Below are 12,500 nucleotides of genomic sequence, written 5' to 3'. Positions count from 1 at the left end.
GGTAACGCACCAAGTCGGAACCAGTCGACGAGAGATCGCCCCCCGCATCGCGTCTCAGAGGGCGGGCTGGTCTTACACCGAAATGTGTGACCACAGAGGGCGCTAATGCACGTGTTCTGCTGACGTAGGTGTAACGCCAGACGGTATCCGATCTCAGACACATTGGATTCTGTTCGGGATCCTTGAAAAGGACTGCCGTTGACCAGAAAAGAAAATAAATCTCAGCAATGTTGTTTTGGGAAAATTACCAACATTCAAGTGTTGATAAAACAAGAATGAATGAGGAATTGATGAAAGTAGAGGCTCTGTTCTTTCTTTTGATATATTCACTGTTTACATATTATTCATAGAACAAAATATTCTGCCGGTCTTAAAAGATTAGTGGAAATGATTGAAAATGCTGGCAGTGGCTGACAACTTAAAAAAAACAACTCTGACATGGAAAGGGTTAAATACATCGGCACATCACAAAATCAACATCTTCAGTAGAGTATCAGCGTGTCGGCCTTCAAAAACCCATCTGAATCAAATCCTAATATATGCACGCACACACACACACACGCGCACACGCGTGCGCGCGCACGCACACACACAGACACATATATCCACACAGACATGCATGGAAGCGCAGCCACTAAATCACATTCACACACAGAGAAGAGGCACGAGGAAGATTCATACAAATTCAATAAGGAATCCAGCCTTCATTATAGGCTCCATCACAGCGCGGACGACACACGGGCGCAGACTGACTCCCACTAACACTGGACACGTGTGTGTGTGTCTGTGCATACGTGATGTGACTGTATGCATATACATACATACTATACACACACACACACACACACACACACACACACACAACGCCACAACCACCTTGTGTAGTATTCCACTCACACCACCAACAGCCACCAAAGAGTATGGTCACGTAACGTTCCAGTGAAATTACTATTAGCATATTCCTCCTATCATTAAGCGCGCCTGTGGAATTGCCTTGTTCCTCATGGGTCTTAACAGAAGTGTATACTGTATATTGCAGCTGAGGGCTTTGATTAGCTCGTGTGTGCGTATGGGAAATAGCACCAGTGGACAGTGATTGCAGGACGTGACATAGTGATTGCAGGAGGTGACCTAGTGATTGCAGGACGTGACATAGTGATTGCAGGACGTGACATATAGTGATTGCAGGACGTGACATATAGTGATTGCAGGACGTGACATATAGTGATTGCAGGAGGTGACATAGTGATTGCAGGAGGTGACCTAGTGATTGCAGGACGTGACCTAGTGATTGCAGGAGGTGACCTAGTGATTGCAGGACGTGACCTAGTGATTGCAGGACGTGACCTAGTGATTGCAGGAGGTGACCTAGTGATTGCAGGAGGTGACCTAGTGATTGCAGGAGGTGACATAGTGATTGCAGGTCGTGACATATAGTGATTGCAGGACGTGACATAGTGATTGCAGGTTGTGACATAGTGATTGCAGGACGTGACATAGTGATTGCAGGACGTGACATAGTGATTGCAGGAGGTGACCTAGTGATTGCAGGACGTGACATAGTGATTGCAGGAGGTGACCTAGTGATTGCAGGATGTGACATAGTGATTGCAGGACGTGACATAGTGATTGCAGGAGGTGACCTAGTGATTGCAGGACGTGACATAGTGATTGCAGGACGTGACATAGTGATTGCAGGACGTGACCTAGTGATTGCAGGACGTGACCTAGTGATTGCAGGACGTGACATAGTGATTGCAGGACGTGACATAGTGATTGCAGGACGTGACATAGTGATTGCAGGACGTGACATAGTGATTGCAGGACGTGACATAGTGATTGCAGGACGTGACATAGTGATTGCAGGACGTGACATAGTGATTGCAGGAGGTGACCTAGTGATTGCAGGACGTGACATAGTGATTGCAGGAGGTGACCTAGTGATTGCAGGACGTGACATAGTGATTGCAGGACGTGACATAGTGATTGCAGGACGTGACCTAGTGATTGCAGGACGTGACCTAGTGATTGCAGGACGTGACCTAGTGATTGCAGGACGTGACATAGTGATTGCAGGACGTGACATAGTGATTGCAGGACGTGACATAGTGATTGCAGGACGTGACATAGTGATTGCAGGACGTGGCGTGTTTGAGTCACAGATGTGTTATCCTGCTGCGATGTCAATTTTTCATCGCAGTCTGATCATTAAAAAAAAGAAGAAGAATGAGACGATTCCTTTATTGTCATTGTACCAATCAGAATGTATCCTCTGCATTTAACCCATCACTTAGATGGGGCGGCTGTGGCTCAGGAGGTAGAGCGGGTCGTCCACTAATCAGAAGGTCGGTGGTTCGATCCCCGGCTCCTCCAGTCCGCATGTCGAAGTGTCCTTGGGCAAGACACTGAACCCCAAATATGGCTGTGCCAGCAACCTGCGTGGCAGCTAGCCGCCTTCGGTGTGTGAATGGGTGAATGTAGGCACATTGTAAAGCGCTTCGGATAAAAGCGCTATATAAATGCAGTCCATTTACCATTTAGATCCATAGGAGCAGTGGGCAGCCACAGCACAGCGCCCGGGGACCAACTCCTGCTGCTTCAAAATATGTTTGGAGATATAAATGGATCAAAATGTAAACAAATTGCTATATATATATATATATATATATATATATATAATTGTTTGGCATTTTTTGTAAATTTTTGAATAGAAAACTTTTGAAACAATCAAGCATATTTTGAGGTACTTGTGTAATGCATTTCGTTTTGTATTGTTTGGAATATGGGAAGGGTTAATTTGCAACGACATACTGTATATAATCACACAAATAAATCAGAATATCTTAATGGCCACAGGACACTGGCATGCAGAAAGTTGACTATAAACGTCACTCTATCTGTCACTGTGAAGTCCTGCAGTGTGCCAGGCCGCAGTTGTAGGGATAGGTGAGAGCAGTATTTTACAAGAACAAGATCCAGAAACATACAGACATTACAATCTAAATCCATAAAAGAGTTGAGTCTCTTTCTTATACATAATCCTTATGCAGCAGAAATATTTTTGCTCTGCACCTCCTGAAATTCATGTTCTACATGTATACTGTCCAAGGGGAATTCAACACCGGGGAAATCAGTGGGTAAAGCTGAACTGAAAAACGGATTGAAAATGAAATACTAGGATTTTGTCAGCGGCTCCACTTAGCAATCAAAGCTGTGCCACTCACTCACTCATCAGGGTGGTGTTTTGTGCTGGCATGAGCGATGCAGAGCCGCGGTGAAACTCTCCGTATCGACGGGCAAATGGAACCGTCAGTCCTGATCAGCCCTCTCCTTCACACTCCATATCAACATGCTAGTAAGCACTGTAAGCACAGACTGTTAGAAACTGCCAGTCAACAGCAGCCTGCTATTTTATTTTTTATTTTTTATTTTTTTGGCCAGGTGTTGCTCGAAAAAGAGTTCTTTGATCTCAAGCTTTTATCTGGTTAAATAAAGGTTAAATTAAATTAAAATTAGTAAGCAGAGACTGTTAGAGAGAAAGCACAGGCTGTTTATGGAGACATTTTCTTTATCTCCTCCCACATCAGCTTCTGTCAATGACATTCTCAATAACTTCAATTCAACAATTCTGAATGCTATTGATAGCGTGGCGCCTGTTAGGTTAAAAATGCTGTCTGGCAAGATTAAAGCACCCTGGCGAAATTCTGCATCCGTTAGATGCAAAAATAAAGATTGCAGGAAAGCTGAGCGTAAATGGCGGAAAACTAATCTTCACATTCACTATGATATTTACAAAGAAAGCCTTCACTCCTACAACCTCGAACTGAAAAGGTCGAGACAATCGTTCTTTTCCGATATCATTACCAAAAATGTGAACAATGCACGCACTCTATTTGCCACAGTTGATAGACTGACTAACCCGCCTCTCTGTGTAGCACCTGAGTTTCTCTCTACTGTCAAATGTAATGAGTTTGCTGCCTTTTTTACAGATAAAATTATTAATATCAGGCAGGCTATTAGTGGCTCCACACCAAGAAATGCTGTGACATCATCCTACCCGCAGATCCCTAGTTCGATAAATTTGTCCCAGTTCAGCGTTATCGACCACGACATCTTAGAGGAAACTGTGCAAGGCCTTAAATCATCTTCATGCTGTCTCGATACCCTTCCAACAAGCTTTTTTTAAAGCGTTTATAACTGTCTGTCGTCGGACCTATTGCAAATAGTTAATAGCTCCCTTTTTTGTCCCTGAAAACTGCAGTTATTAACACGTTGAGTGCCAAGGACGAGATATCTCGGCTTACATAATCCAACCGTTGAGTGCCAAGGACGAGATATCTCGGCTTACATAAACATTTTTTTTTTTTGACAGTGGGACATCGATCAACCCCTTTTACGTCTCCTACACCAGAATTGGAGGTATTGAATGTGTATAATCTATTTTACCGACCCACTGAGTGTCGACATGTCTCTCCACAGTAGAAAGAGGCGACCCAAAACTGGAGGGAAAAGCGCGACGAAGCCGTTCTCATACTGTAAAATTGATGGTGAAAACGCTTTCACTTTCGCGCTGATGCACAGCGGTGGCAACGGTGGGGGGTTCCAAGAATAGATTGGATGCACACTTTGAAACACGCAGCATAAATATGACCAGAATCGCATCAAAGCTCTCAACCAAAACTCCACGAAATGAGCGAGTCCACCCAGACTTCCTCAAACAGCGGCCGCTCAAACAGGCAGCAGCCAGGCAGCAGCAACTTCGTTGTGACACGCCCGCTGGAGAGCCAGGGAGGCAGGAGGAGAACACACACGGAGGGAGGAGTTGGAAGCAGAGGGGGGTTTCCTGCTGTTATGGAGGAAATTACTGTTCAAAACTATTGTTTAGATGTCTGACTCTTACTGATGCCAAAAATGAATGGTTAAAGTGACTGTTCTATCGAATTTCACAAAAAGCCGTTTATCTCTGAATAATTTCTCTGACGCTGAAACCATGCTGTATTCAACTGCTAATGCTTACATAACTACTAACTCTACAAACTAACTCTTTTAGACAGAGAAAGCACACATTCTATTAGTTCTTTTTAGATGATTGGTGTTCACGAAGTCTTAACAGAAAAGAATCCTCGGCTCTTGTAAAATGAGCCAGAATCCTCAAAAAAAAACCTGGCACAACCTACCTACAGCATTGAAAAAAGGGCTGGCAGTCAATGTGTTAAACCCCTACTAAAAAAGCGTAGCCTTGATGCATCGGTAATCAGTAACTACAGACCAATATCTAATCTCCCTTTTATAGCCAAAATAATTGAAAAGGTTGTTTACCTACAACTCAATAGATTCCTAACCTCAAATGATCTCCTAGATAAACTCAAATCAGGCTTTCGCCCCCATCACAGCACAGAAACCGTGCTTACTAAAGTCATAAATGACATTAGAATGAACACAGACTCAGGCAAAAATTCGATTCTAGTGCTACTGGATCTTAGCGCTGCATTTGACACTGTTGACCACTCAATTTTATTGGACAGACTGGAAAACTGGGTTGGGCTATCGGGTACATCCCCCAGTGGTTCAGGTCCTATCTTCAAGACAGGAAGTACTTCGTCTCCATTGGCAATTACACATCTGACCTAACTAGGATGACTTGTGCGGTGCCTCAAGGATCCATTATGGGGCCCGTTCTCTTCAACTTTTATATGCTCCCTCTAGGCCTAATTATGCAAAAAACAAAGTAGCCTATCATAACTACGCAGATGACACTCAGTTGTATATAACTCTTTCCTCAGCTGACTATGCTCCCATAGAATCATTGTGCCAGTGCATTGATCAAATAAATAACTGGATGTGCCAGAATTTCCTACAGCTAAACAAAGACAAAACTGAGGTGATCGTCTTTGGTCCCAAAGGCTTAAAATCACTGCACGCCTTTAGTCTCGATCCCTGAAGCCTAAGGATCAAGTCAAAAATCTTGGCGTTATTATTGATTCCGATCTCAACTTTAACTCCCACATTAAGTCAATCAGAAAATCAGCTTTTTATCATCTTAAAAATATAGCAAGAATTAGGGGATACATGTCCAGACAGGATCTAGAAAAACTAATTCACGCCTTCATCTATAGTAGGTTAGACTACTGCAATAGCCTTTTCTCTGGTCTCTCCAAAAAAGAACGTAGGCAACTTCAGCTCATTCAGAATGCTGCTGCTAGATTTCTAACGAAGACTAAGAAAGCTGATCATATCACTCCAGTTCTTAAGTCCTTACACTGGTTGCCAGTGTGTCATAGAATAGATTTTAAAATACTGTTATTAGTCTATAAATCACTTAATGGCCTAGGCCCAAAATACATAGCTGAATTGCTCCCACGCTACGAACCGTCTAGAACTCTTAGGTCAGCAGAGTCCAGCTTATTAACTGTCCCTAGGATCAAATCAAATCATGGGAAGGCCGCATTTACCCACTATGCTTCTGCTAGCTGGAACAAATTGCCTGAAGACCTCAGATCTGCCCCAACCTTACTTACTTTTAAAAATAGACTAAAGACTTTTATGTTTACCATCGCTTTTAACTGCTGACAGCTGTTTCTCAATCACTATTATACTATGTGTGTGTAGTCATGTTTCTTATAGTCTATTATGCAAACCCAATGAGTCCTCTATAAGTTTTTAGCTCTTTTTGCAACTGCTGCGCCTGTTGCTTAATGCACTTTTTATACTCTTTTTTTAAGTTTTGTTGTGATGCTTTTAACACGTTCACTGCCAATGACGAGTCGACTCGTCAAACACAATCCAACCGTTCACTGCCAACGACGAGTTGACTCGTCAAAATTTTTTTTTTTTTTTTTTTTGACGGTGCTACGTGGATCAATGTCCCCCACGTCTCCTATAAAAATATTGGAAGTATTGAATGTGTATAATCTATTTTACCGACCAACTAAGTGGCGACAGTGCTCTCCCGACAGAGAAAGCCAACCAAAAACAGCCGCGGGAGCAAGCCATTCTCAAGGAAATGGCATGGCGATTTTACAGTCATCAGTCACCAGACTCGCCCGAGAGCGGCCGCGCCAGCAGCAGCACACAGAGAGCGGAGAGCGGTGCTGGCGTGGGGGATTGCAAATTTGCATAATAGATTAGGGGTAAAACACACTTTGAAACACCCGCAGAAAGGCCAGAATCGCACGCATTCCGAAAACCCAGAAACGAACGAGCCTCATTCTAATACTGTAGGCGAAAACGCTTTCACGCTGCTGCACACCGGCGCACAACGGTGTGGGGTTCCAAAAATAGACTGGGTGGGCAGCATAAAGCCTAGAATCGCACAAAGCTTCATCAAAGCTCTCAACCGAAAATCCAAGAAACGATTGAGTCCCATCCACAGTCCACACTCGCCACACTCGCCGACGAGGGGCCGCCAGAGAGGGAGGCTGCTCACTGCTCAGACAGGCAGGAGAAACTGGCTTGTGACAAACGCCACCAGACACGCCCACGGAGGGAGGAGTTTAAAGGAGAGGGTGTTCAGAACTATATTGTTCAGATGTCTGATCTCTCACTGATGCCAAAATAAATGGTTAAAAGTGACTGTTCTGCCTGTTTGATTGAATTTCACAAAACTGCGATTATCTCAGCTTCCTGTCTCACACGCTGAAACCATGCTGTACTCAACGGCTAATATCTACATAACTACTAACTCTACAAACTAACTCTTTTAGACAGAGAAAGCACACATTCTATTAGTACTTTTGTGAACTTCGTGTTCACAAAGTCCAAGCAGAAAATTATCCTCGGCTCTTGTAAAATGAGCCAGAATCCTCAAAAAACGGCTTGGCAGAAGCTACCTACAGTAAAAAAAAATGGCTGGCAGTGAATGTGTTAAATGTCCATTTTATTCTCTTCTTTTATTCTTTTATTTTCCTGTCAACCATTTTATGTGAAGCACTTTGAATTGCCTCTGTGTATGAAATGTGCTATACAAATAAACTTGACTTGACTTGACTTGACTTAGAGAGAAAGCACAGACTGTTAGAGAGAAAGTAGAGCTTCCTTTCCTACCAGAAATGTAGACTAATTCAGAAATGGAGCAAATAAACGTATGCACATTAACGTATTGGATTGTTCTTAGCCCTAAGAGGAACCATGTAATCGTTTTGAATCGAATTGAATTTAAGACCAAAGAGAAAATGGCCTAAATTGCGCCAAATGACAACAATGTTGACTCAATTTTGGTCATTTTCTTTTGGTCTTAAATTCAATTGAAGGATCAGATGGTTCCTCTATGGGCTGAGAAAAATGCAATATGCTAGGACCCTTCCAAAACCCCCTTGATACATTCAAATAATGTGTGGTGGCCAAGCTAATAACAAGGCTAAAACTAACTGAAACAGTGGTGATCAAGCTAATAACAAAGGCTGAATACAAGTCAACTTAGTGTCTGTGTAGCCAAAGGCTAAAGAAAGGTGTTGTGCAGTAAGTCAACCTCATACATATAAGAAGTTACCAGTAAAATGCACAAAGGTCCATCTGTTCATCTCCAAATCCACTCATCCCGCCTTCCTTTGCTCCTGATAGGTGCCAGAATGTGATTGACGGCTGTTCACCCAATCCGTGTCCAGGAGGGTTTGACTGTAAATTCTCTGATGGCTCGACCCACTGCGACCCGCTGCATCAGGTCAGAGCCGCACATGATCAATAACCTTCTGAGGTTCTGGACTACTGTTCCTCACAATATCTCAGTTGTAATAAGTTCAACATTTTTTCCTTTTATCTTTTTTATTTTTTTAAAACTTGTGCTCTTCCATAGCTAATAGATCTTAGTCATTATTGGTAAAAAAAATAAAATCTGAGGGACCGTACACATTTCATGTGCCTGAAATCACAACCAATCAATCAAGCTGTCTCTTGATCAGATGTTGCCGCTGATTGGCTATGTGGAGATCATGGAGATCAGTGCCAGCGTGCTTGGATTACTCTTCCTGGTGGCCATCTTCGTTTGCGTCAGGAAGCGTTATGTCCAGCAGAAGAAGAAGCCCGTGTGTGTCCAGGACTCCAACGGGTAAGTGAAGAGCCAAACATCCTCAACAGACTCAACAGCATACTCAGTGGTGGATGAAAGCCACACTTGAGTAAAAGTACAGTAACAGAAAATGACTTTGGTAGAAGTTAAAGTCACCTATTAGAATATTACTTACTTGAGTAAAAGTCTTAAAGTAGCTGATATTTACTATACTATAAACTTGATGCCTTTACCGATTATCAACCCACTTTGTATCATATATAATCTCGGTAATGTAAGCACATGGGCAGTGTTTACCTTCTCTCTCTGTTTATCTCATGGAAAAAAATCCTCCTGCAGAAACTCCGCCCCCGCCAGCTGCAAGTCATTAAGGCTTGTTAAGGCTCTCAATGCGGTTCTCCGTGGATGTGTGCATACTGTGGCGGAATGAGGCGCACACCGAGGCAGATCCTTTGGCTTATCAAACTCTTTATTAACGAGCGGACAGACACACATGAAGGCAGGCACGCCAACACCTCGCTAGCTTCTCCTACCTAGCCTAGCTCTCCCCAGCACGTCTGCTCTCTTCCAGCTTCACACAGCTCTCCACTTCCTCCCCTAGTCTCCACCCACTGGCCCTATGCTCCCTTCACTTGCCACTCCAAAACCCCAAACCCCACATGCACAGAACAACATAACAGACAGATACAGTTAGACCTACACCCTACTAGCTATCCTATAATACTCCACCTTTCCCCGCGCTACACTGCCCCCCCCTTTTTAAACCATTTGCCCCCAAATGACACCCCAAAACAACCCTACATCAACACTATAAGCCATTCAACATTTTACATTTTAAACAGAACATTTCCCCTTTTTATTCCCTTTTATTCCCCCCCCGCACATCACATCTCCAAGTCCCACGTGCATCTAGCCCATCTCCGTTTCTGATGTTACCATGGCACAGGTGGTCCTACCCTTCCCCACTCAACAGTTTTGTTCCCCCTCCCCGCACCGCACTCAACACAGCAAAGGCAGTAGTCCTCTACCTCTTCCTCCATCTGCACCCAGTAGAAATGTCGACAAAGGCGGCTGAGTGTCTCTTCAGGCCCGCGATGCCCCTGACCGCTGTGGCCCCTGTGCGCCCCCCGTAGCGCCAACCCCCGCAGGCAGCTGGGCACAACCACGACGCTGCCTCCATTCCCGCGCCCTTCCAACCCCAGAATCCCCGACCCCCACACCCTCAGGTCTGGAAACAACTCCCACAGTCCCTTCGTGGTACTTGAACACATGCCAACCTCCTCCACGGAAGGCCGGCGTCCGAACGCCACCCACTTGCGCACCGGTCCAACGCTAGTGTCCTCCGCCTGTCTGCGTATCCACTCCTCCACATCGACATCCCCCATAGTCACGTTCTCATCCTCCACCTGTAGACACTTGTCCTTTCGCCCTCCACCAGGGGGCGGCGAGCTCAGGTCAGTGGTGGGAACACAAATGGACGCCATCTCACTCTCCACCCCGGCCCTCCGCACAGCACCAGTGGGGGGTGTGGAGCAGTTTGACTGGGCCGGCTCTTCCGACATTTGCACCGCTGGTACCTCAGGAAACACAATCGTCCCGACCTGAAGAACCGGCTCTTCCCTCTGGTTGTTCCCCTGCAGCACCGTTCTCCTATCCGTCACAACGTTCTCTTCTCCCCGGCTGCTCACACTCTCTCCAGCCTGTGTCTCACCTCCGGCCTCCACAGTCTCAGTGCACTCTCTGGCCAAGTGCTCCGGCGACCGGCACGTCCAACAGAGCCTCACCCTTCCTCCAGGTGGACCTCCCTCCGTTCGCACTGTCCTTTGATCTCGGGACGCGTCGGGGCACACTCTGGCCAAGTGTCCACATGTCCCACACGTCCAGCAGACACCTGGACGCGCCCAAAGCCTCTGCTCCCTGGGTCTGGTCCCTCTCCTGGAACCGTAGTGGCACCCTCTCGCTAAGTGACCCACTCTCCCACAAGTCCAACAAGCTGTCCGCGCTGGCTCCGGCCGCTGCTCACTGTGCAGAGTGGCCTCTTTTATTAGCTGCATCAACTTCTCTGCCCAGGCAGGCGTAGCCTCCAACAGCTGTCTGACCCCCTTCAACAAACGGGCTTCCATCTTCCCCAAGTTGGCAGACCACCAGCTGTGCTCCGGAGTTATCGTCAACTCCCGGCGTGCTCCGTCGCGTGCCATTCCTTTGTGGTTGTCCGTGGCAGCTAGCTAGAAACGGCTAACTGCTAACGCTAAGTCGAGCCTGATTTTTAAGCCAAAACGATCCCACTTCTGACACCAATGTGGCGGAATGAGGCGCACACCGAGGCAGATCCTTTGGCTTATCAAACTCTTTATTAACAAGCGGACAGACACACATGAAGGCAGGCACGCCAACACCTCGCTAGCTTCTCCTACCTAGCCTAGCTCTCCCCAGCACGTCTGCTCTCTTCCAGCTTCACACAGCTCTCCACTTCCTCCCCTAGTCTCCACCCACTGGCCCTATGCTCCCTTCACTTGCCACTCCAAAACCCCAAACCCCACATGCACAGAACAACATAACAGACAGATACAGTTAGACCTACACCCTACTAGCTATCCCATAATACTCCACCTTTCCCCGCGCTACAATACTTAAAAAATAAAAATAAACGTTTTTAAAAATGTTATGTTTTGGGACAAAAATGTGAGTGTTTTCAAGTTTGAATGTATCTATCTTTCATTGATCTGAAATCTAGAAATATTTCTCGATATCCACAGCTACTTCCATCCCAGTCTGGCCAAGAGCATGATGGCCGACAACCCGGACGTCGCCCCCATGGAGATGAGCGCCATGGTGGCTTCCATCAACGACCTGGACCACACGCCGTTCCGCTCGCTCCGCCCCCGCAGCCAGATCGGCCCGTCGGGGGGCGGGGTTTGCTCGGCCAAGCTGCAGGGGCCGGTGGTGTGCAGCGTGGCCCCAAACCTCCCCGCCCCCGCCCGGCCGCCATCCAGCTCAGACAACGACTCTATCAGGAAGAACCACTGGGGCCAGGACTACGAAGGTTTGTGCTTTGACTTATTTCGGGGCACACATCCGACTTAAGACCAGGTGATTAGGGACCATGTGTTGGTGAAAAGCTGATTTTGGGGTCAGTGGTTAAGGTTAGTCTCGCTGGCCAGCCTCCCCTCCCTTCCGTGAGAGTCGTCTGGCTGCACGGAAACAGGCTACTGGGATAAGCCCTCCCCTGCTCTACAGCTGCTCTCCCATTGGAGCGACTGTTTTGGTCGCTGCCAGATGTCCGCTCCCGGCTTATTACAAGCTGTGTCATTGGCTCCGACCATGTCAATCAGAGCGGCTTCCGCTCCCTCCTCCCTGTGTGTCGCTGTAAATAGTGCCCTGCCGCCTCAGTGAAAACAACAATGCTAACTAGCTAGCAAGCTAACGGCAGAAACCTACACGCTAGCTCGTTGCTACACGCTGAAAATGGCAAATTGGATTGTTGGAAACTATTTTC

General features: G+C 46.2%; 1 protein-coding gene across 1 annotated transcript in view; it reads left to right on the top strand.

Annotated features, from left to right (window-relative positions):
• Nucleotides 1-12,500, top strand: part of fat2 (FAT atypical cadherin 2) — a gene marked incomplete at its 5' end in the record, with an annotated part of 200,893 nt that overhangs the window by 175,217 nt on the left and 13,176 nt on the right. The window contains 3 exons of the mRNA XM_083652048.1: nt 8,560-8,659; nt 8,898-9,043; nt 11,761-12,047. Of these exons, the coding sequence (XP_083508174.1) occupies nt 8,560-8,659; nt 8,898-9,043; nt 11,761-12,047 (533 nt within the window). The remainder of the gene's footprint in view (nt 1-8,559; nt 8,660-8,897; nt 9,044-11,760; nt 12,048-12,500) is intronic.

This window comes from Poromitra crassiceps (assembly GCF_964638095.1).
Source record: "Poromitra crassiceps genome assembly, chromosome: 15".
Taxonomy (NCBI): Eukaryota; Metazoa; Chordata; class Actinopteri; order Beryciformes; family Melamphaidae; genus Poromitra; species Poromitra crassiceps.
This window is presented reverse-complemented; position numbering and strand designations above follow the sequence as displayed.